The 20331-nt window shown below is 33.9% G+C and overlaps 5 protein-coding genes across 5 annotated transcripts; 3 read left to right on the top strand and 2 right to left on the bottom strand.

The window, feature by feature from the left end:
• Nucleotides 1-532: 532 nt before the first annotated feature.
• Tmem63 (transmembrane protein 63) lies at nt 533-4310 on the top strand. Its single transcript, XM_013321342.1, has one exon. It carries the CDS (start codon nt 751-753, stop codon nt 2986-2988), a length of 2238 nt encoding a protein of 745 aa, XP_013176796.1. The 5' UTR covers nt 533-750; the 3' UTR covers nt 2989-4310.
• Nucleotides 4311-10062: 5752 nt separating this feature from the next.
• On the bottom strand, nt 10063-11769 carry SsRbeta (signal sequence receptor beta). The gene is given in 3 exon segments (NM_001311963.1): nt 10063-10534; nt 11173-11549; nt 11698-11769. Coding segments are annotated over 2 exon segments (573 nt in total). The 5' UTR covers nt 11545-11549; nt 11698-11769; the 3' UTR covers nt 10063-10333.
• A 282-nt stretch (nt 11770-12051) lies between these two features.
• Zw10 (Zeste-white 10 kinetochore protein) lies at nt 12052-15672 on the top strand. The gene is made up of 6 exons (XM_013321720.1): nt 12052-12299; nt 12494-14275; nt 14456-14662; nt 14941-15070; nt 15164-15305; nt 15402-15672. Exons 2-6 carry the CDS (start codon nt 12763-12765, stop codon nt 15615-15617), a joined length of 2208 nt encoding a protein of 735 aa, XP_013177174.1. The 5' UTR covers nt 12052-12299; nt 12494-12762; the 3' UTR covers nt 15618-15672.
• A 381-nt stretch (nt 15673-16053) lies between these two features.
• Nucleotides 16054-18433, top strand: LOC106124003 (Williams-Beuren syndrome chromosomal region 16 protein). The gene is made up of 7 exons (XM_013320437.1): nt 16054-16237; nt 16366-16544; nt 16746-16937; nt 17179-17381; nt 17517-17689; nt 17762-17926; nt 18033-18433. Exons 1-7 carry the CDS (start codon nt 16126-16128, stop codon nt 18368-18370), a joined length of 1362 nt encoding a protein of 453 aa, XP_013175891.1. The 5' UTR covers nt 16054-16125; the 3' UTR covers nt 18371-18433.
• A 95-nt stretch (nt 18434-18528) lies between these two features.
• On the bottom strand, nt 18529-20012 carry MED27 (mediator complex subunit 27). The gene has a single exon (XM_013320425.1). The coding sequence runs from the start codon at nt 19906-19908 to the stop codon at nt 19012-19014; it is 897 nt and encodes a 298-aa protein (XP_013175879.1). The 5' UTR covers nt 19909-20012; the 3' UTR covers nt 18529-19011.
• Between the last annotated feature and the right edge of the window lie 319 nt (nt 20013-20331).

Here is a 20331-nt window from a genome sequence, read left to right as displayed (position 1 = left end):
GTGAAACTTCTTTAAAGCTTTATTGAATATACCATTGTAGGGCCAATTTAATACAAAAATTTTTAGTAGATCATATTTAACACCAATATTCATCAACATATCATTGGTAAAGACTTTTTTGTAATTACGATTGCATATTTAATGATAACTGACAATCGAACGTCGTTGCAATGTTAGGTCAGTGGATTGTCTCCTATTTAAATACTTAAGATGTGACAAAAATTGGGCTGTGTCTTAGTTTACCCTTCGTTGACGGCGTTAGTTGTTATTGTTGTATGTGTGCGTGTGACTCGTTTCGTTATCGTATTCTTAACATGACTAGTAACAGTTTTCTATAATTATCTAAATATGAAAAAAAAATGTGAGTGATTTTTTTTCTTGTCATTTTCACTGAAATTGGTAAAGATATTGCAATTATTTTGCCATCGATAACGAAAATTCGTAGTTAATAATGCGCGCATCACTAGCTAATGTGACAGATGACGTGTGACGTCTTTAGTTTAGTTACTCGAATGGTGTTCCATTCACCATTCACGAAGTCACAAAAAATTTACATTTGACTTATTGCTTCATGTCACATAGCTGTAATTGGATAAAAATTGTATCAATTCTAAAGTTATCTGTTTACTGTGGTGAAAAAGTGTAAAACTAAATGTTTTATTGAAAATCTAAAGAAATGAATATCAGTGAACTATTAATCATGTAAATGCTTTATCTTTTTGTTATATACGTATATTTGCAAGATCAACAATGAATACTGTAAACGGAATAATATACACATTTTCATCCAGCAACTCCTCGACTACGGCTGACGAGGGTTGTATGTTAGTGAATACGTCCCAGAATGTTATTATAACCGGGGCTTACAACGGAATACCACAAACTTTAATCCTTAACGTGATATCGTGGTCGTGTCTCATCGCTTTGTTCACTATACTGCGACGTACAGCTTGGAACTATGGGCGCATGGCACTAGTTCAGCGTTCAAGAAATCGTTGGACTAATTTATTCTACCGTGGTGCCGACGGGGACTCGCTCGTCGAAAGGAGGCGAAGTCAGGACGAGGCTTCAACCATCGACGAAGGATTCTTTGCGTGGCTGCCGGCCGTCTTCCGCGTCACGCGCGAGCAGGTTCTTGCGAAATGCGGCCCGGACGCGGTCCACTACCTCTCGTTCCAAAGACATGCAATAACACTAATGTTTATTGTTACAATTGTGTCTATTGGGATCATATTGCCTATTAACTTTCAGGGGACAAACTTACAAGTTGATGCAAATACTTTTAGTAGAACAACTTTGTCAAATTTAAATGGAAGGTCTTTATGGCTTTGGGCACATACATTGATAAGTATTTGTTTTTTGCCAATTTCCGTGTTAATCATGAGAAGATGCACTGGGCGCAAACCCGTCCCTACCTCCATGACTGGAACTGTTATGATAACCAATATATCTAGAGGTGATAGAAATGAGGCAACTATCAGAGCATACTTCACACACAACTTCCCACATATCCAAATAGTTGATTTACGTCTGGCTTACAACATCAACAAGCTTAATGAAGTTCAAGAGAAGAAGGAAATGGTCACAGAAGCCCTCATCTACACCGATACATATTACAAAAAGACTGGAAAAAGAATAACTGTTAGGAAGGAACTATGTGGTCCTGAGGTTGATGCATTGGAGTACTACACAAATGAAGAAAAGCGTCTCAAGGATGAAGCTAAAAGGTGTCGTGCTATGGTTCTTAATGATCCACTTGGGATTGCATTCCTGACTCTACCATCATATCAGCTAGCTGAACATGTTATTAACAACTTTAATTTGCACCGTGGCTGGGTGCTAACACATGCTACAAATCCTTCTGACATTGTGTGGGAGAACCTGAGTGTACAACCCAGCGTCTGGTATGTTAAAGCTATAATTGTCAATGTTGCCTTATTCATAGTTCTATTCTTCCTCACAACACCAGCTATTATAGTCAATCTATTCAACACATTGGTAGTTAAACCTGACTCTTTGAATAGAATAAGCAGTATCATATTTGAATTTCTTCCGACCCTGTTGCTATGGACGATGGCTGCAGTGATGCCGGCGATCGTAGGCTTTACAGATAAATTCCTATCGCACTGGACCAAATCTCAACAGAACTACTCGATAATGACGAAAACTGTGTCATTCTTGCTACTCATGACCTTGATATTACCATCTCTAGGATTAGCCAGTGCTGAGGCTTTCGTTGCGTGGACGTTACACCACGAGAATGATACGATGCGATGGGATTGCGTATTTTTACCAGACAAGGGCGCCTTTTTCGTGAATTACGTCATTACGTCAGGCTTTATAGGTACTGCATTAGAATTGATTCGCTTCCCTGAGTTGTTCTTATATGTGTGGTATCTCTTGCAGTCAAAGTCGAAAGCTGAAAAGAGTTATGTTAAAAAAGCGATCCTCTACGAGTTTCCATTTGGTGTGCATTACGCATGGAGTTTGGCTATTATATCTATCACAATAGTTTACAGTCTGGCGTGTCCATTGATTTCCCCTTTTGGTCTGGTGTACCTGCTGTTGAAGCACATAGGTGACAAACACAACTTATACTTTGCTTATGGGCCAAGCGACATGAGCGGGGTCGGAGGCGGGCGGATTCACGCGGCGGCCGTGAGGATGGTACGAGTATCCGTCTTACTGTTACTCGTGAATATGGCGGCGTGGGCGGGTCTGAGGTCGGGTTTCGAGGCGCGAACTATAATTCTCATTATGGCATCGATTGTTGCATTCGGTACCTTCCTATTGCTCAGTCCGTTCCCGAGCTGCACGCCACCGGCGCCGCTGCAAGCGGAGACGAGTGTGCGTTTCCAGGAGTACGTGGCTCCCGTTCTATTGAAACCGGTCGACTCTACCCCGGTGTCGACTCCCTCCACCCCAGATTACGGCGCTAATTCGCCTGTCACTAATCCTACTTACAACCCCGACCCTATAAACATATAAATCATGAATTTAGCTACATTAATAATTATAATGATATCATTCAAATGTCACACAAAACTAACAATATTGACGCGATAAGATTCACCAACGTTGATATTGATTGAAAATGAGTATTATTGTGATGTGTACTTTGTAAATAAAAAATGTAATATTTTTATATTAGATATAATTTAGTCATTTTACTGTGCATTAGATAATATCACTTCTCGCATCTATTCTTTAAATTAATTCGATATTGTCATATCAATTTGAGCTGTCCATTAATACGACCAAAATTCGTAATACGTATTTTTTCACTGTCTTGTAAGTTTCTAGCACCTGTTAAAACATGGATTGGAACAAAGAACATGACAAGATATCAATATAGTTTATTAAAAATAAATCGTAATATAAGATACTTGTCTTATATTTGCTTTGAAACAAATTTAAAAAGGAATGCATGAAAATTAACTGTGAACAATTTACTATACCTAGTTTATATTTATTTGAAATGAAATTTTATTTACACAACTCTACAGTTTAGTTTTTAGACTCTAATTAATAAATATATTTATGTTATAATTTATTAGTACTTTTTGCACTTTTAACAAATACCTTTATTTGTAACGAACTTGCTTTATGTTTGATATGACATTGATTTAGTTTGAACAAATAGTACCTTAACATAGTGTCCATAAAGTAACTTTCATTGCTGTACCTGTTTCCTGAATCCGCATTTCGTCCGATGAGTGTTTGCCGGAGGCTTAATTTCATATCCCTTCTCACCCTTTTCATATAAGGGAAAGTGGCTTTACGGAGGTGAGAACGCATATGAAGGGGAAATATTCTTTTCTACGCATCGCGTCCTGCGTTAACTAAAGGTAGGCAACGCAATTGCAATTGCGGATGTTTTTGGGGAGCGGTATCTACGCAATAAAAAGTGGTATATTTTAAATTTCGGCAGTAAATATTGAGCTAATTAGGTATGTTTATTCAATTATTGTTTGCGTTATTGTTGTAGAGAAATGCAAGTAAAAATATGCAATAACTTTATGGAATTGTTATAAAAACGAACTATAATAACTAGGCACTTTCTTTTTGCAACTACGTTTGCCGTTTGTCTGTGATTTGTTGCTTAATTTTTATTTTTTATATAACTTATGTACCTTTTATTATATTACGAATTGTTGTAATTGATTTTTTGTGTACAGATATTATATTGAATCAATGTTTGTCCTTTCGCCTATGTATATATTAACGGTCCAATTACTTGGTTATCACTGACTCGATGTACGTTTTAGTTCTGCGATAATTTTATCAAATATATGACGTACGAATTTGCACATTGCCTTTTATTTTCAAGTCTCCAACAGCATGATCTTTCGTCGAGACCGGACAATTACTTGCGCTTACAGAAGTTACTCGCTTATCCTGGTTCGACTGTAGTTAGACTCTACTTATCTCTCACGGTTACGGGCGAAGTGCTAACCGTGAGTTTCAGGACCAAAATCCCCGTTTTAAATATATTGTTATCTCTGTTTTGTCAAAGTTTATGATAGGGATGACGATATGTTTTATACACATATTTTGGTCTCAGAAACCCAGGATAAGTAACTTAACTTAGTAAAACTTTTAATGATAAGTAAATAACAGCATATATGTTCATGACAAAAGCGAAATTATAAGGTAAATATAAACATCGTTATCTTTATTGAAGAAGAAATCGAACTACGTAATTGCAAAATATAATTAGTAATGTTAACTCCATTGCGTGTTACACTAACGATTTCTTTTAATGGTGCTAATCGATAATTACTAATTGTCGATTCAGTTCAATTACATTAAACATGAGTTTTACATTTATCTAAAACATTGAAATAAATTAGTAATATCCATATCAAAATTAACGAAATTATGCACATAAGTTATGGTTAAACGCAATGGACATAATTGCTAAAATTCAACTCAACTTGTGTTGTTTCCTAATTTAATCTGTTTTAAATAAAAACTTTGATTCGAATTATTAGAGTTGCTTTTGCAATAAAAACTCAAAATTAACACAAAAGTGTTTCCATAACGAATGCCAACAGTATAGTCAAAAGTCGGAGTGAAGTGACCATGACCGACTAAAGGTGTTTCAATTTCACAAAAACAACTATCATTTGTTTTTGAGAGAATTTAAAGTTTTTTACTCTATTGAGATAAATATCAACCAATTGTTTGATTTTAAAATTAATTAAAGCATTGCTTGATAATGTTCTCATTTTATTTAATTCATAATTCATTTGTATAGAAATACTGGTTGTCGTCCGCGACTGCGACCGCGCGAAATTATAAAAAAAAACTTAATTTGTCTATGTGTTCTTCCAAACAATGTTCTAGATCTATGCCAAATTTTATCGAGATCCGATTAGCCGTTCTAAAAATACCTTCTAACAAACATTTATCTAAACTTTCGTATTTATAATATTAGTAAAATATTCATCCTAGTGTAAAGTAGCAGAAAATAAACACGATTTTCCTTTATCACGTAACGCTTTGTCTGGGCTAAGTGATGCAATAAAATATACGCGGATTGTTTGCCGCCTCTACCTTTCACTGCAAAGAAAATGCTTATCGTATTCGATAAAACGGGCAATGACTAAATAATACAGACACGAAAACTAGATAATTATAGATAACAATGTATAGTTAAAGGAAATACCAATATTTTAAAGCATATTATGATATTTTAGAGATTATGATTATAATCGGATTCCCTAAAAAAATTACAATCACTTGTAACCAGTTAAACAGAATTTTTAGTGAAGAAGTCCCATGTAGTCGTGGAAATTATGTATAGAATCAAACTAAATGAAAGTCTTCATTATGAAATAAGATTGCATTTATTGTTCTTCCATATTTGGTCCTTAAAAAAAACTGACTTACGAAGTATATTACCGACATGTATTTTTGGCAACAAATACTCCAAATAGGTGATAATTAATGCCTTCCATTTTGTAAAATACTGAGACAGAGGCAATGTATCTACGTACTTCAGATTAGCGTCACCCACGACCTTACATGGCCGTTCAATGTCGCATTGGGTCGATGCAACTGTGTCTAATCTCTATAAACATCTTATAAATTAAACATTTCATTTACACCTTTATTTTAGTTTCTACATTTAGTCTTCAAAGTTTTGTAACGGTCATGTCTCGATATTACTTACACATTGCTGTCTTTCTTCCATTAAAATCAGACTTCTTGTATTTTTTAAAAATAAAAGTGAATGGCTTTAAGACAGCTTGTAATTTATGGAACTTGAGTCATACATTATTTTTGTTCAAGCCTATGACTCATTTTCTAAAGGCCAAGTCACACCGGACAAGACAATTTAATGTTAACATAATGAGGCAATTGTTTTACCTTACTAATATTAGCAATGCGAAATATTATTAATCCGAATTGTATGGTTCCATTACTGAAATACTTGTACATAAACATATTGGCATCACTGTAATTTCCATAGACAAAACAGAGATAACAAAGTTTTGTCGAGTTGGAACGAACAGCAATGTCTTGTAGACACGGTAGTGTGCTATGACGCGAATTTTGCAAGAGCATGCTTGTAACCTTCTTACGTCATTTCTAAGATAAGAACTTATTTTTTACATTTCTAAGTTTAGATCTCTATTTATAAATCTTTATAAGATTTTGTAAAGTAAATGACACTCGTTGTATGGATGAAATATTTTCAATAACATAATATTCGGCAGTACAGTCAGCGTCATATAGATCGTCACAGACAAGATATGCAAATATATAGGTACACCAAAAGTATTCAATTATATCGGTACAACAAAAGTCCTCAAAATAATAGTTACATTCACCCTGCTCAAATACATCGGTACATACACAGCGTCAAATATATGGGTACATGCAAGATGCTCATAAATATCGTAGCAGCCACAGCGTCATAAGTAACGAAGCAGTCAAGGTGCGCAAAAATATCGGTACATTTGACAAAATTGAACTCTATCTCTATATACTTGTGATACAATTTGGAATAAACTACTTCTGTTACATTCATTTGACACTTTGTATTAACATTATAGGTTGTCCGGAAAGTTCGTTCTGATTTTCGATATAAAGCTTACAATAGACTGTAGCTGAAGTGGATTCATTTTCGGATTTCCACCATTATCAAACGTCACAAAAATTTCTATATTGTGAATAATTTCATTTCATTGGTTGAGATGAAAACTAATTTTTAAAATTTTATCCAATAATAAAAGACGTTTTAGATATAGAGTCGTACCAATATAATTTAAAAACATTTCCAAAAATTTAAGAGAACAGGGTTTCAATTTTCCTTATAAAGCGGCACGAACTTACTGGGCAACCCAATATTTTTCTTCTCCTGTCATAACGCTTAAATATAAAAGTTTGTCACGCCGAATATGACAGATACGTATTAACTAATATCAAATTTCGCCTTGTCACAATATATATAATACTAGATTGGCGCAGTATTCTAGTATGTTTGCCGTAATATTTACATATTTACCGGTTCGAATCTCAGGCTACTTTTTTATATTTTATCAATCACGGGGTTATTTTTTCATAACCAGTAAAAATTTGGTAATGTAAAATTTTGCTCGACAATTTTTTTTTATAATTTTCGCTGTCGGGTAGAAAGAAATTTAAATAAAGTTAACAACAATTAGGTCAGACCATCGCGGGTGAAGTGAGTGGGCGGAGCGTGGATTGTCTTTGCGGGTTTTAAGAATGGTACGCGCGGAAACTATTCGTACAAGTGTTATCTACATATGTGTGCGCGCCCACGCACACTGGAATGTTTATTGCAATCGACCAAAAATTTGATGTAGTTCGGATATTGACATTCAGTTTTTTTTCTTTGTTTCTTAAATATAATCAGTATCAGTAAAAGGTAAAAGTAAAAGTGTTATTTTTACCGGTACAAGCTTAACAAACATGAGTAATAAACAAATTACATGTCAATAGCATCGCTTTATCTCCTTCATTTTTGTTTGAAATAGAAAAGTACTTTAACGGTCAAACTCATTAGTCCAAGGCAATATCAAAAAGTACCTAATAACTACGGCGATAGAATTTAAATACATGTGCTTCGATATTAAAATTAAAAAGTTTAAATATCAAAAAAAAAATAGTGGCTTGGGATTTGAACCGCCGACCTTACGTACCAACGGCGGCGAATGGTAAGGCAACGAGACCAAACTAGCATATATGATGACAAACTTAAATTTGATGTTGGTTCTATCTACTTAATATCTGTCATCCGCGTCGAACACTTTTAGTAAATTTTGAAAAATGGTTTGATGCAAAGTGTCAAATGAATGTAACAGAAGTAGTTTATTCCAAATTGTATCACAAGTATATAGAGATAGAGTTCAATTTTGTCAAATGTACCGATATTTTTGCGCACCTTGACTGCTTCGTTACTTATGACGCTGTGGCTGCTACGATATTTATGAGCATCTTGCATGTACCCATATATTTGACGCTGTGTATGTATCGATGTATTTGAGCAGGGTGAATGTATCTATTATTTTGAGGACTTTTGTTGTACCGATATAATTGAATACTTTTGGTGTACCTATATATTTGCATATCTTGTCTGTGACGATCTATATGACGCTGACTGTACATTCAATTTATTAGGAAATATTTTTTTTTAGTTATTAGTGGCTTTGTTAGCAGTTGAAACTATAAAAGCTTAAAATTATTGGAACTAGTGTCTCAAGTTGACGCGTCACACGCAGTATAAGTAATTCAAACATTTATTTCACATGGTATTCATTATGTTAATTGAACATTTTATCTATATCTTGGATATAAATTCGATTATCTTAGCAAAGATAAGACGAAACAGTGTGCAAAATTTTATGCACAACCATTTTTATGACATTTTTAAACCCGTTTGATTATCATATTCAAATTACCGAAAACAAGTATGCTACTATATTTAAAGGACGATTAACTAAATTTATAAAGAAAATGATTCAACCGATATATCTCTTATAAAGCGTCGAATTCAAAAGTGATTCGATAAAATTATGTATCAAAATCGAAAATAAATTAATTTGTCGTCCTTTAGTTCAATTTGTAATATGTAAAACAATATACATATAGAGCAGTCTGTATCAATAAATAACATCGCGTGGTGTAAACGACCAGTGAGAACTGAGTGCAAATTATTACAAACATGGAGCTTGTGATTATAATTTTACAGAGCAGTTGTTATCGCGCATAATATCGAATGCACGGTACGTGTATTGTGCTGGTTATTAGTACTTTTATACGTTACTCTACTTATGCTTTTAAAGCAATGTAATAAGAGAAATGGCAGGAGTAACTGTGCAACTGTAAGTGCTACTGTTACAGTGACGAGAGGTAAAATGCATGAAAAAATCTTCGTAAATATAAGAAATGTGGTCCTATAATACTTTGTAGTTTTCCTAAGCGTGATATAAACAGTTATGTAGAGGAATAATGAATATGCACACACATAATGCTAATAAACAAACTTTATGCAGGACACGTATCATGTTTTCCAATTAAATACTACATTGACGCAGTATCGTTATCATGTTTATAAATATTTATATTAACTGTAACTTTTGATGAATGGTAATAATTGTAACCTTGGTTATAGAATATTTTGGCGAATCGACTAAAGTCAAACTGACTAAATTACTATAAATATGAAAAAAGTTAGTAGCGCCTGCGAATAAATACCATCATGTCGTAATGTTCGCACATCATCGCTAGATGGCGTTCCACGAATATTAATGCGTGAAGCGAAAACTTTGTACCCCTTATGAATTGCTCAAACGGATGAACGTAAAACTTGTAACACTTTAATGTTAATGTGAAAAATAAGTGTATAAATGTATTTTTAATAAAGAACATTTTTATTGAACATAAATTACGGTCGATTTTCGAATGGGAGACCACCAGTATAACCTAACACCACATAGAAGACTCAAGTAGAATACAATAAACTCAATTTGGTATTACTTTCTGCTTTTGGTTCTGCCACTTACAGGAGTTAAAAGAAGAAATAATTTATTACAAATCACTTAATTCTTTTATTGTTCATTAAATTATTTTACAACAAAGACACAGTACAACAACTGAATTGATTAATCACTACTAATGTTATGCAAACTTTGCCATTTGATTTAAAAACAAAATCCAAACATCCTGGCTGGCTATAAAAGAGTATTTTGTGTGACACACAGTTAAAAAATAAATTAGGTTTTTTAAATAGACAAAGGCCATAACACTTCATCCACAACATTAGCAATCATTACCTAGACTATTCTTACAATAATATTATTTAATGTGTTTTCTTAGGTTTGGCGAGTTTTTCATATTTGCTCTTTGAGGAGAACCATAGACCGAAGGGGATGGCTAGAGATGGTAGAGTCATAACAGCAAATGCAGCCCAGTCCAGAATGTGAGAGGAGAATTTGCGGTCATAATCTTTGAATGCAACAATAGCTCCCTCTCCTGGGGAACTGCTGATAGAGTATTGTACCTGAAAAGTAATAAAAAAATCATTAGTACATCATTTTCATAGCTTTTTTTTCTTTTGTTAATTAAAAAAAAAGTTTTTATAAATATGCTAAAAACAATGGTTTGTATGACCTTCTAAACATCTAGTTTTGGCCTTGTACAAATTATTTATATGTAAAAACATTATTTTTAGTGGTTAGTAAATCATCATCACAAAATTAGAAATTAGTGAAATGATGGGATTCAGTTTTAGATTGTAAAGCACAATATTCTAAGTGTAATTTTGCTATTAAACTAGATTCTACTAAGGTTTTTAGATTAAACCAACTTATTAATACACAATAAACCACTACAATTTTCCTATGTATGAAAATAGTAAACTGAAGGTAGTAAGATGCTTGGCACTCAATATGACATTACATGACATTATAAGCAAATCTGTGGGAGCTACAAGCGATGGACTGGCAGGAGGCGACTTTGGCGATCTCTTGTGTCGGAGGCCAAGACCCACTTTGGGTTGATGCGCCGGCAGAGTAAGTAGTAGTAAGTATAAGCAAATCAAATGATTTTTTAAATAAATCTAAGCTGACAGTAAATAATATATTATGTATAAAACAGCTATAGGTATCTTTTAATTACATATAATCTATTTGTACTTACATCAGTGGAATCTTCACTTGCTCTGTATGTAACTTCTGCAGCAGTGAAGTTGAAGTAACCAAATCTGTTTGACCTGACTGTAACAACATGTGATACATTGGTCTGTGGAGGTATCCTGTCGATTTCGGCGGTCAGCTGCCCACCGACAACCTCGAACACGTCAGGATGGAAACCATTGTCAACCAGCTTCACATCCACAGCAGGTGCTGTGCCTACGTTGTATAATGTGTACTTCACGAGAATATCCATATTTTCTACTAAATATTTATTTAACACTTGTTTGGAGACAAGTAATCTTGCGACTGCTGCTTCTTCGTCGGCAGTCACTGCCGCAGCAATTACCAGAATTAGTGATAGTAATTTCGCAGCCATAATTTCTGAAAAATAGAAATAACCCAGGTAAATAGTGTAATAAAATAATTGCAGTTTATTGAATGAAAATAGTTAACAATTCTATTAACAACTGTGGGAAAAGCTTTGTAGATAAATTACAAAATAATTTTTAAGTAAATATAAGTATCTTACCTTCTAGTTTCTTATTTACTCCGAGAAATAAAAAGCAACTTGTCGTCAAAAAGTGAAATGTTACGTTGAAAGTAATTCGGACGTGGCTGACGTTTCACTCCACGCGTCAAATTGTGCGACATAGGGTTGCTAGTTGCAAGCCAGTCATTATTCCAACAAATGTAAAGTCATGACTGCCTTTTATGTTTTTTTTTTTTTGCGCTAAAGACTAGAAAAGATAAATATTGTTCCTAGCGGCCGACTTAAAATTCTCCTAGGACAGTAAATATTTCGCTTAATACCTGTATTTATGTTTATTCCGCAATTTTTATGATATAACCATTAACTGCCAGTAATTGTTGTTTGATGCAAGATTGAATATCGGAACGTATTTATCACGACTTCGATCGACACTGTTTGACATTTATTAAAATTTTGATTTGTTAATTATATATGTCGATTAAGGGTACTGGAAATTGGTGGAATAGCAAATGATTGCATTGAGGTTAAAAAGGGGTTCAGAAAAATAAAATATAATTTTACATTACGCAAACTATGACAGATAAAGAAGATGCTACCAAACAACCCGAAAGTCAGCCACTAGATGACGAAGCTCTTGAAAAGTATGTCTATTTCATTACTAAACAATTGTAAAATGTTAATATTTTACGTAAAGTATTTATCAATTACCGTAAGAGCTACATAAACAAAAGAAGAAGAAGTTACTTCGATCCACGACTTACTAAAGTTACTCTTGTTTATAGTTTTTATACTTATTTAAGGCGATTGCGTGAGTTGAGTTTCTTTTGTATTTCAGACTAGCCGTAGAAGAATTACTTCGAGAGGCAGTACAAGGAGCAGCTAGAGCAGAAATAGTGGGACCTTCTGGATGGGTAAAGAGCGCACCACAAAAGTCCAATAAACGTTTCCTTGTTAACACACTGAGGAATACCGTAAGCTCAAATAAATACTACAGCTCCCGAAGCAGCCACAGAAGTTCTTATAGATCTTATAGTAAATCACCAAAGAGAGATCACAGATCGGAAACTACAATTAAAAAAGATAAATATAGAAAAAAATATTAAAATGGCTGAATATGACATAAATGAAATTTTGAGTACGCCCATAATTGATGTTGATGAAACTAAATGGAAACCATCTGATAAGATTCCTCTGATAAATAAAGAAATAGAACAAGTCAAAGCTGAAATGAAAACATTCCTACAAAACAGTGATTTTGATATTGCATCAATTTTACGTGAAGGGAAAGAACTCATCATTGAAAGCAAATCTCTTATTATGGAAATGGAAGGATGTAAAAACCAGATAGAAGAAGAAACTCTTAAAGAGATTATGCATTCAATGGAGAACCATGACATCATTGGTAAAGAATTGGAATGTGTCAACTTTACTTTGAATATATTGAATGATGTGCTGCAAATAGGAAATTTTGTCAAAGAGTTTGATGTTGGTAGAGAATTTCAAAGTTTTGTTAAGGCTGTGGAAGCAGTGTCAGATCTAATGAGGTATATTGAGGAGCCAGCAGAAGGTGTTCAAGACCTCCTACTCTTTGATAGTACAAAAAATACAGCCCATTTGATTCTAGACAATTTAATTCATGACATGTTTGAGCAGTGGGACAGAATGATTGTATATTCCAGTGACCCAGGTCCTGAATCAACTATAATTAAAATTAATGTCACATTAGATAAAACACTATCCACTTTGGATGTTTTAAAAGCATTAGATAAATGTGGTAAGCTGTTAGAAAAAGTAACCCAACTTGCACAGTTTATTCTATCGGAAGTGTTAATACCTATAATTCATTATGATTGTACCGTGTTTGCTGAAACAGATGAATTGATGACTGTTACAATAAACTACAGAGACAATTTCAAACCACCGTACTTTGACGTTATCACAAATTTACGATTGTTTTTTCATTATCTAAGCAACAGGCTAAATGTTATTATTCTTAGTATAGGCGAACCTATTATTACAATGATAGGCAGGTTAATAAGTGAAGAATTTAGAGATATTCTAGTCAATGATTGTTTAATTGATACTATACCAAATAATATTAACGATCTACAAATATATGGTAAGATTACTGGAGAAATAGAAGATTTCCAACGTTTTCTTTATATGGTGAAATTTTCCCATGATGAAGATTTCACAATATTGAACTATATTAATAATATTGATGTACTATTTGCCGCAAAGTCAAGCCAACACTTTTTAGAGACAGCTAGGTCTATTATGATGAAAGATTTAAGTGTTTCAATGTCTATAGGAGTTGAGAATATTCCAGTGAATTCTATAGATGATGAAAAAAGTGAAGATGAGATGATTGAGCAAGGATTAGATGTGTTTTATAAGACAATTCCGAAAAGCCTGTTCTATTTCCCACGGTGCATGATATCGAAATCTGCTCAGGAGTTACTGGATCTGGTGTATATTGTTATGGAGCAGGCGGTGCAATGCTCCGATGTTGTCAGCAAGAAGCTGTATAACACTGCACGGTTAATATTTGAACTTTATGATGCGGTTGTACCATACCACCATGAAAATTTCCTTCAGAATATTCCACAGTATGTTGGTAAGTATATGCTAGCACTTCTTTAACTGTAAAAGCTTTCTTAAAAACAATCTATTAAAAATAATAAAATATTGATTACAAAAAATGTATACCACTTATCTTGTTGAATTTAAAATTAGACCGATTATTTCTTACTTTTTGAAAATTTCCAAACATATATAGACTATAAAATTGTTTTAGCATTGTTCCACAACAACTGTATGTACTTGGCGCACAATCTGCAGACGTTCGGCGACAAGTGGCTGACATTGATGGAGGGTCGTGAGGTGGACTATGCCATAGGGTTCGTGGACCTTGTGCCTAAGCTGCGCGAGCTCGGCTGCCGGCACCTCGCCGTGCACATGCAGCAGCAAAGGAAACAGATACTGGATAATATACGCACTTCCGGTAAGATTGCTTATTAAGAATTATGATGAATTTGAAACATAAACTTGCCCAGGGATTAATTAGGTGACACTTAAAATTTTAATAAAAAATATTATAATCCATTAAATTATTTTTGATAATATTTATTAAACATATTTCTAATTTCATAAAATATTGTGTTGCGAATTTTCAGATCTACATGAGAATTTTTTATCACTAGAAATTGTCTCTGCTCTTAAATTGCAGTATGTTATGTGTATTTGTAAATATTTCCTTTTATGATCATTGTATGTTTATAGATCTGAACTGCATTGTTGTGAAAGATGTTCTCGATGATAACGCGGAAGCGGCCGTCAGACAATGTCTGAGGCAATTGCATCTCCTTAAAAATGTTTGGATTGGAGTGTTTCCTTCTAATGTCTTCATCAGGTAACAATAATAGCGTTACGAGTATTTTACTTGAGATGTTATGGTTAATGGTTTCACAAGAACAAGATTACATTATTTTTTTTAATGTTTTAGATTGATGGCAACACTAATCAATATGTTTATCGACGAGTTGATTCACCGTGTGTGCACTGTCGAGGACATCTCCATGGAAATGGCGGCGCAGCTCAATGAAATGTACAGCCTTGTTGTTCAGAAAGTACCTCAATTGTTCCCGGTAAGACTCAGTGTTATAATCAGAAGTTTTTAATCAGTCTTAAAAGGCAAAAATATTAAGAATGCTATTATAATTTCTTTATTAACATAATTTCAGGATGAAATCGACGTAAATACTTACGTAAAGTCGTGGATAAAACTCCAAGAACTCGTGTTCGTTCTGGGCGGATCTCTAAGAGATATTGACCTGCATTGGGGCGACGGAGCTGGACCACTTGCTAGGCATTTTACTACTGACGAACTTAGAAGTCTCATAAAAGCACTGTTTCAAAATACACAATTTCGCGCCAATTTACTATCTAAAATTAAGTAATTTTTTTCTCTCTTGATTATTTCCTTGTGTCTGATATTATATGATAATAAATGGCCTTGATGTTTTATTTCATATCCTATACCTTTATCCTGTTTTCGGTCCCTTAGCAAAAGGTAGTTAATTGTGTTTTGAACATTTAATGAAAAAAACTATCTTATTGCAATTGCTTCTTCAATTTAATGAGATTACAATTCCCTGGTCATCGGCCGAATTCAAAAATTTATGTTTTTGAATATTTGGTCGCTTTTTAATCTATGCAAAGATTATTTACTTCATATTAGGATATTTAATGTGTCACTATTAAAATGTCAAAAAAAAGGCTGTATGGCTTAGTTCCTTTGCCTGCTCTCTCGAGCGAATAATAAAAACAATAACAACAAAACGTCAAAATCTTTTCAAATTCAAAATGTTCAATCAAAACATAACATAACCTATCATTTGAATTATTGTAAATTCTATTTTAGTGACTCATTGTTTTTATTACAAATGATACTTGAATTAAATAAATATGAGAAGCGTTAAATCTTTCTTTGGACTGAACAGGACTAATCTAATTATATGCCGCAATGTTACAACGAAAAAGAAAATAACGATTCCAGATGAAGAAGAACAATTACCAAGTAATTATTTCTATTATTTATACAATAGTGTAATTAATTAAATACAACAGTGTCTATTATTCTATTACTACGTTTTTATACGAGTATCCAGCTTTAAATATTTTTCTGCTATATTTTGTAATTTTTAGTATTCCAATACCCAATCAGCAAAAGTTCTGATCGTCGGGTCTACGTGTGGGGGATGGCTGAAACTGGCGCCCTCGGCATACATATGCCAGGTAGAGGCAAAAGAGGACGCAAGTCATATAGAAACGATTTCTCTCTTGTTTGGTATCCAATGAGATCTAGTTTTTGTGAGAGATTTGATGTAAGTAGTATATCTTGTACAACTATTAAATTCTTGTATACTACACTGTCTTGACTGTTATGCATTATATAATACAATAAGAAAATTGGAAAGACTATTATGTGAGCATAATGTTTTTGCATTGCTTATTACGAAACTCAAATATTACATTTTTGTCTGCCTACAATCTATATGAATTAACAGACTTTGTTTGCATTACAGGTAACACAAATAGCTTGTGGATATGGCTTCACAGTAGCAGCTGTAAAGACAGATGAACAACACAAGCTGTTTGGTACTGGTATAAACACCGATTCTCAGATTGGATACCACGCACCGAGAATGGGCCACCCTTTAGAGCTATTGCTGAGTCCTGCTCCTATTTATATCCCTTATAAATCATTGGAAAGTAAGGTAAAATCTATTGAAAATTAACTCATAAAATTGTAATTTTAAAGTTGTGCTCTAATAAAGAAAACTTATTTTTTTTTAAGTAATGTTAAATAACAATTAATACAGTATTATTTTACTTTAAAATTCAAGCTAAAATTTTTACTCTTAATATGTTACTAAACTGTTCCAAAGGTATTTTAAACAGAATTTGCATGAACTGAATTATGTTAATTTAAAAATTAACAATAATGTACTTTCATAGATAGTAGATTTAGCAGCTGGTAGAGCACATACAGTAATACTTACAGACAATGAAGGTGTGTACACATTGGGAAATAATGCTTATGGTCAATGTGGCCGGAAGATAAACCCCAATGAAGAATATAGAGGAAGCATGGTGTCTTATAATATTCAAAAACTGGGACAAGAAAAAATTGTTAATGTTTGCTGTGGACAAGATCATACGTAAGGATAATATTTAATTAGAATTTTATAATCCTTTCTCAATAACGTTTTTTAACCCTAAAATCCTTGTAGTCAAAAGTTATTGCTACTAAATTATACAAAACAGAGTATGAAATTGTTAACTAATTGTTTCAGTTTGTTCATAACAGAATCAGGTAAAGTTTATTCATGTGGGTGGGGTGCAGATGGCCAGACCGGACTGGGCACCTACAAAAACCAAGCATTTCCCGCACCAGTTAAAGGCGATATCACAACTGAGAAAATTGTCAAAGTGGCATCTACTGTAGATTGTGTGCTGGCACTAAACGGTATGGATCTGAGAATAAAGATATTAAAAGTATGAAAACAAAATGATTAAAAGTAGATTATAAAATTTTCAGATAGGGGTGAGCTTTTTGGTTGGGGTAATTCTGAATATGGACAAGTACCAATGCCATCAAAAAGTGATCAAGTAAACATGTCTTATGCATTGGTTCAATTCACAAAGGGTATTGGCAAGATAGTGGATATTGCTGCGGGTGGTTCATTTTGTCTCATAGTTAATGGTAATTAAAATATATTTTATGAACATAAACTATGTCTATATATGTTTAAGATTACTTACCTGTTAACTAACTTTTCTATAATGAACTTATTTTATTTACTTTGTAGAGCAAGGTGATGTGTTTGTTTGGGGATTCGGTTTGCTTGGCTTAGGGCCAAATGTTCAGCAGTCTGCAACACCTAAGCAGATACCTCCAGCACTATTTGGAAGGAACGAGTTCAATCCGCAAAGTGTTGTTGAGAAAGTAGCATGTGGTATTGGACATTTAGCCGCCGTAACTAACAATGGAGATCTGTATACATGGGGAAGAAATAGACACGGATGTTTGGGCTTAGGACACACAAAGGATCAACACTTTCCATTAAAAGTATCAATTGGGGCTCATGTGATGCAAGTCAAGTGTAGTGTTGACCACACAGTTGCTATGTGCAAGCCATTTGTTTAAGACTTTGAATGTTTAGTGTAAATCTATAAGCCATATTGGAAATAAAATTATTATTGAATAGTTACAAAACTTTTGTTTTATTTTGTAATGTTATCATTTTTACATATAATCCATAATAACTTACATGTAATAATAGGAATAAAAAACTATATATAAAATGTGAGAAATCTATTTCTATGCCTAAAATATTTTAGTGGATGTTTATCTGCATTTCGTATAATACAATTTGATAGTACAATAAATTGATTAATACTACATTAATAAAACTATATAATAGTACAATTGCAAAACCACAGAAACTACCAATACACAATATAGACTTGTTTATTACGTAAGTAAGGTAGGTAAACAAAGGTTTTTATAAGAAAACCGATGTGCGTGTACATACAGATATATAAATGTAGAAGTGAGAGGCGTGGCTGGATCTTGTACAATGTACATCCATGGTCTCTGCCCCCTCTGGGTTATAAGTGTGTTTTTATGTTAACATAGTCATGATATTTTTCCCACTGCGAAACTAAAGTTATATTCAATGTTTATAGCACATTCACTACTGACATAGTCTATAATTTCAGTTAATATTGAACAGGAAAGCAGGAACATGAAAACTGTTTGAGCTTTCCTGTTCAATACCACATTAACTATTGTTTGCACTCATCATGAAACGGTTCAAGGGTACGGAAGTCTCGCCATGCAGGCGGCAGTAGAGATGTGTGGTGGAGGTGGCAGCCACATTTCTTGCATGGGTCGCTAAACAAATTCACATAACTATGTAACCATGTCATAAATGACCTCACTGCTAACTCGGGTAGAGTTGGGGAGTAGAAATGAAGCATAGCTGCATGGGCACTCTCAGTCACCTTTCTGAAAACATGGTGCCTAGATTCTGTCCACAAGTCTAATGTTTCACCATAGCCTTTAACCATCACCCATTCCATTAGTAAACCTTTAAATGCCACCACGGCTTTTAAAACATGGCTTAAGTTGATGGAAACAACAGCATTACTTGCAAAAGGACGCGATATTGTTATCTTCATATCATTGTAAGATCTGTCGATATTATTTATGACATTATCCACTTGCAGCGGCGCCACGTTGTGGTTACTTTGAAGCTTCCCGCGACGCTTCGTGCTGCCCGAATTTATGTAGGATCGCTTCAAGGAGTTCTGACTTAATAATGTTTGTGCAAAGGAGCTGTACTCGTGAATCTTATCGGTCCATTTGTAACTGTTTACAAGTTGAGTATACAATGCTTGACGATCTTGTGTTGTTTCTTGGCTTAAATATGTTGTGTTACCGAGGTTAAATGGAACCGGAATAGGCAGAGCGTTGACAGTCTGTTCCAGGTCTCGAAGATTGTTGCTTACAATATAAAGGAGTTCCTGCAACTCCATGAGAAATTTATCTTTGCCATCTTCACCGTGATCGGCTCGCAGTCCATTCGAAAGGGTTTCAAAAACAAGGCTCACATTCGAACGCACCGTTCGAAGCGATGACAATGCAGAGTTCAGTTGTTCTACGTTGATTGCTTGATTCATTTTGTGTATCTTATTTCATACCGGTGATGATTATTATTATAAAAATTAAATCGCAGTACCTCAATTTTTCATCAGAAACAGTTTGACAATATTGACGTTTAACCTTTTTTTGCATTTTTGTTTTGACAAATGTAAGTGTTGCAAATCTAAATCTAAAATCGTAACGTACACAGATAAAACTGGGTACGACGAAAAGGGTAAACAAAGATTACAATATAACGCTTTTAACTCATTTAATTTGTATTCGAGTTCAAATTAGGTAAACGTAGTGCGACAAGCTTATCGGGCCGTTGCGACACTTTTTTGAGTTTACACAAGGGTCGCTAGTGAGCGGTCGTAATTTATTTTGTCCTGTGGCCACGCGGAGGCACTGATCACTATGCGTGGATACTTATATGATGAAAACTAGCATACCAGAGAAAA

Source organism: Papilio xuthus, unplaced genomic scaffold (genome assembly GCF_000836235.2).
Source record: "Papilio xuthus unplaced genomic scaffold, Pxut_1.1 DF825946.1, whole genome shotgun sequence".
Taxonomy (NCBI): domain Eukaryota; kingdom Metazoa; phylum Arthropoda; class Insecta; order Lepidoptera; family Papilionidae; genus Papilio; species Papilio xuthus.
Note: the sequence above shows the minus strand (reverse complement) of the source record. Positions and strands in the feature narration are given on the sequence as shown.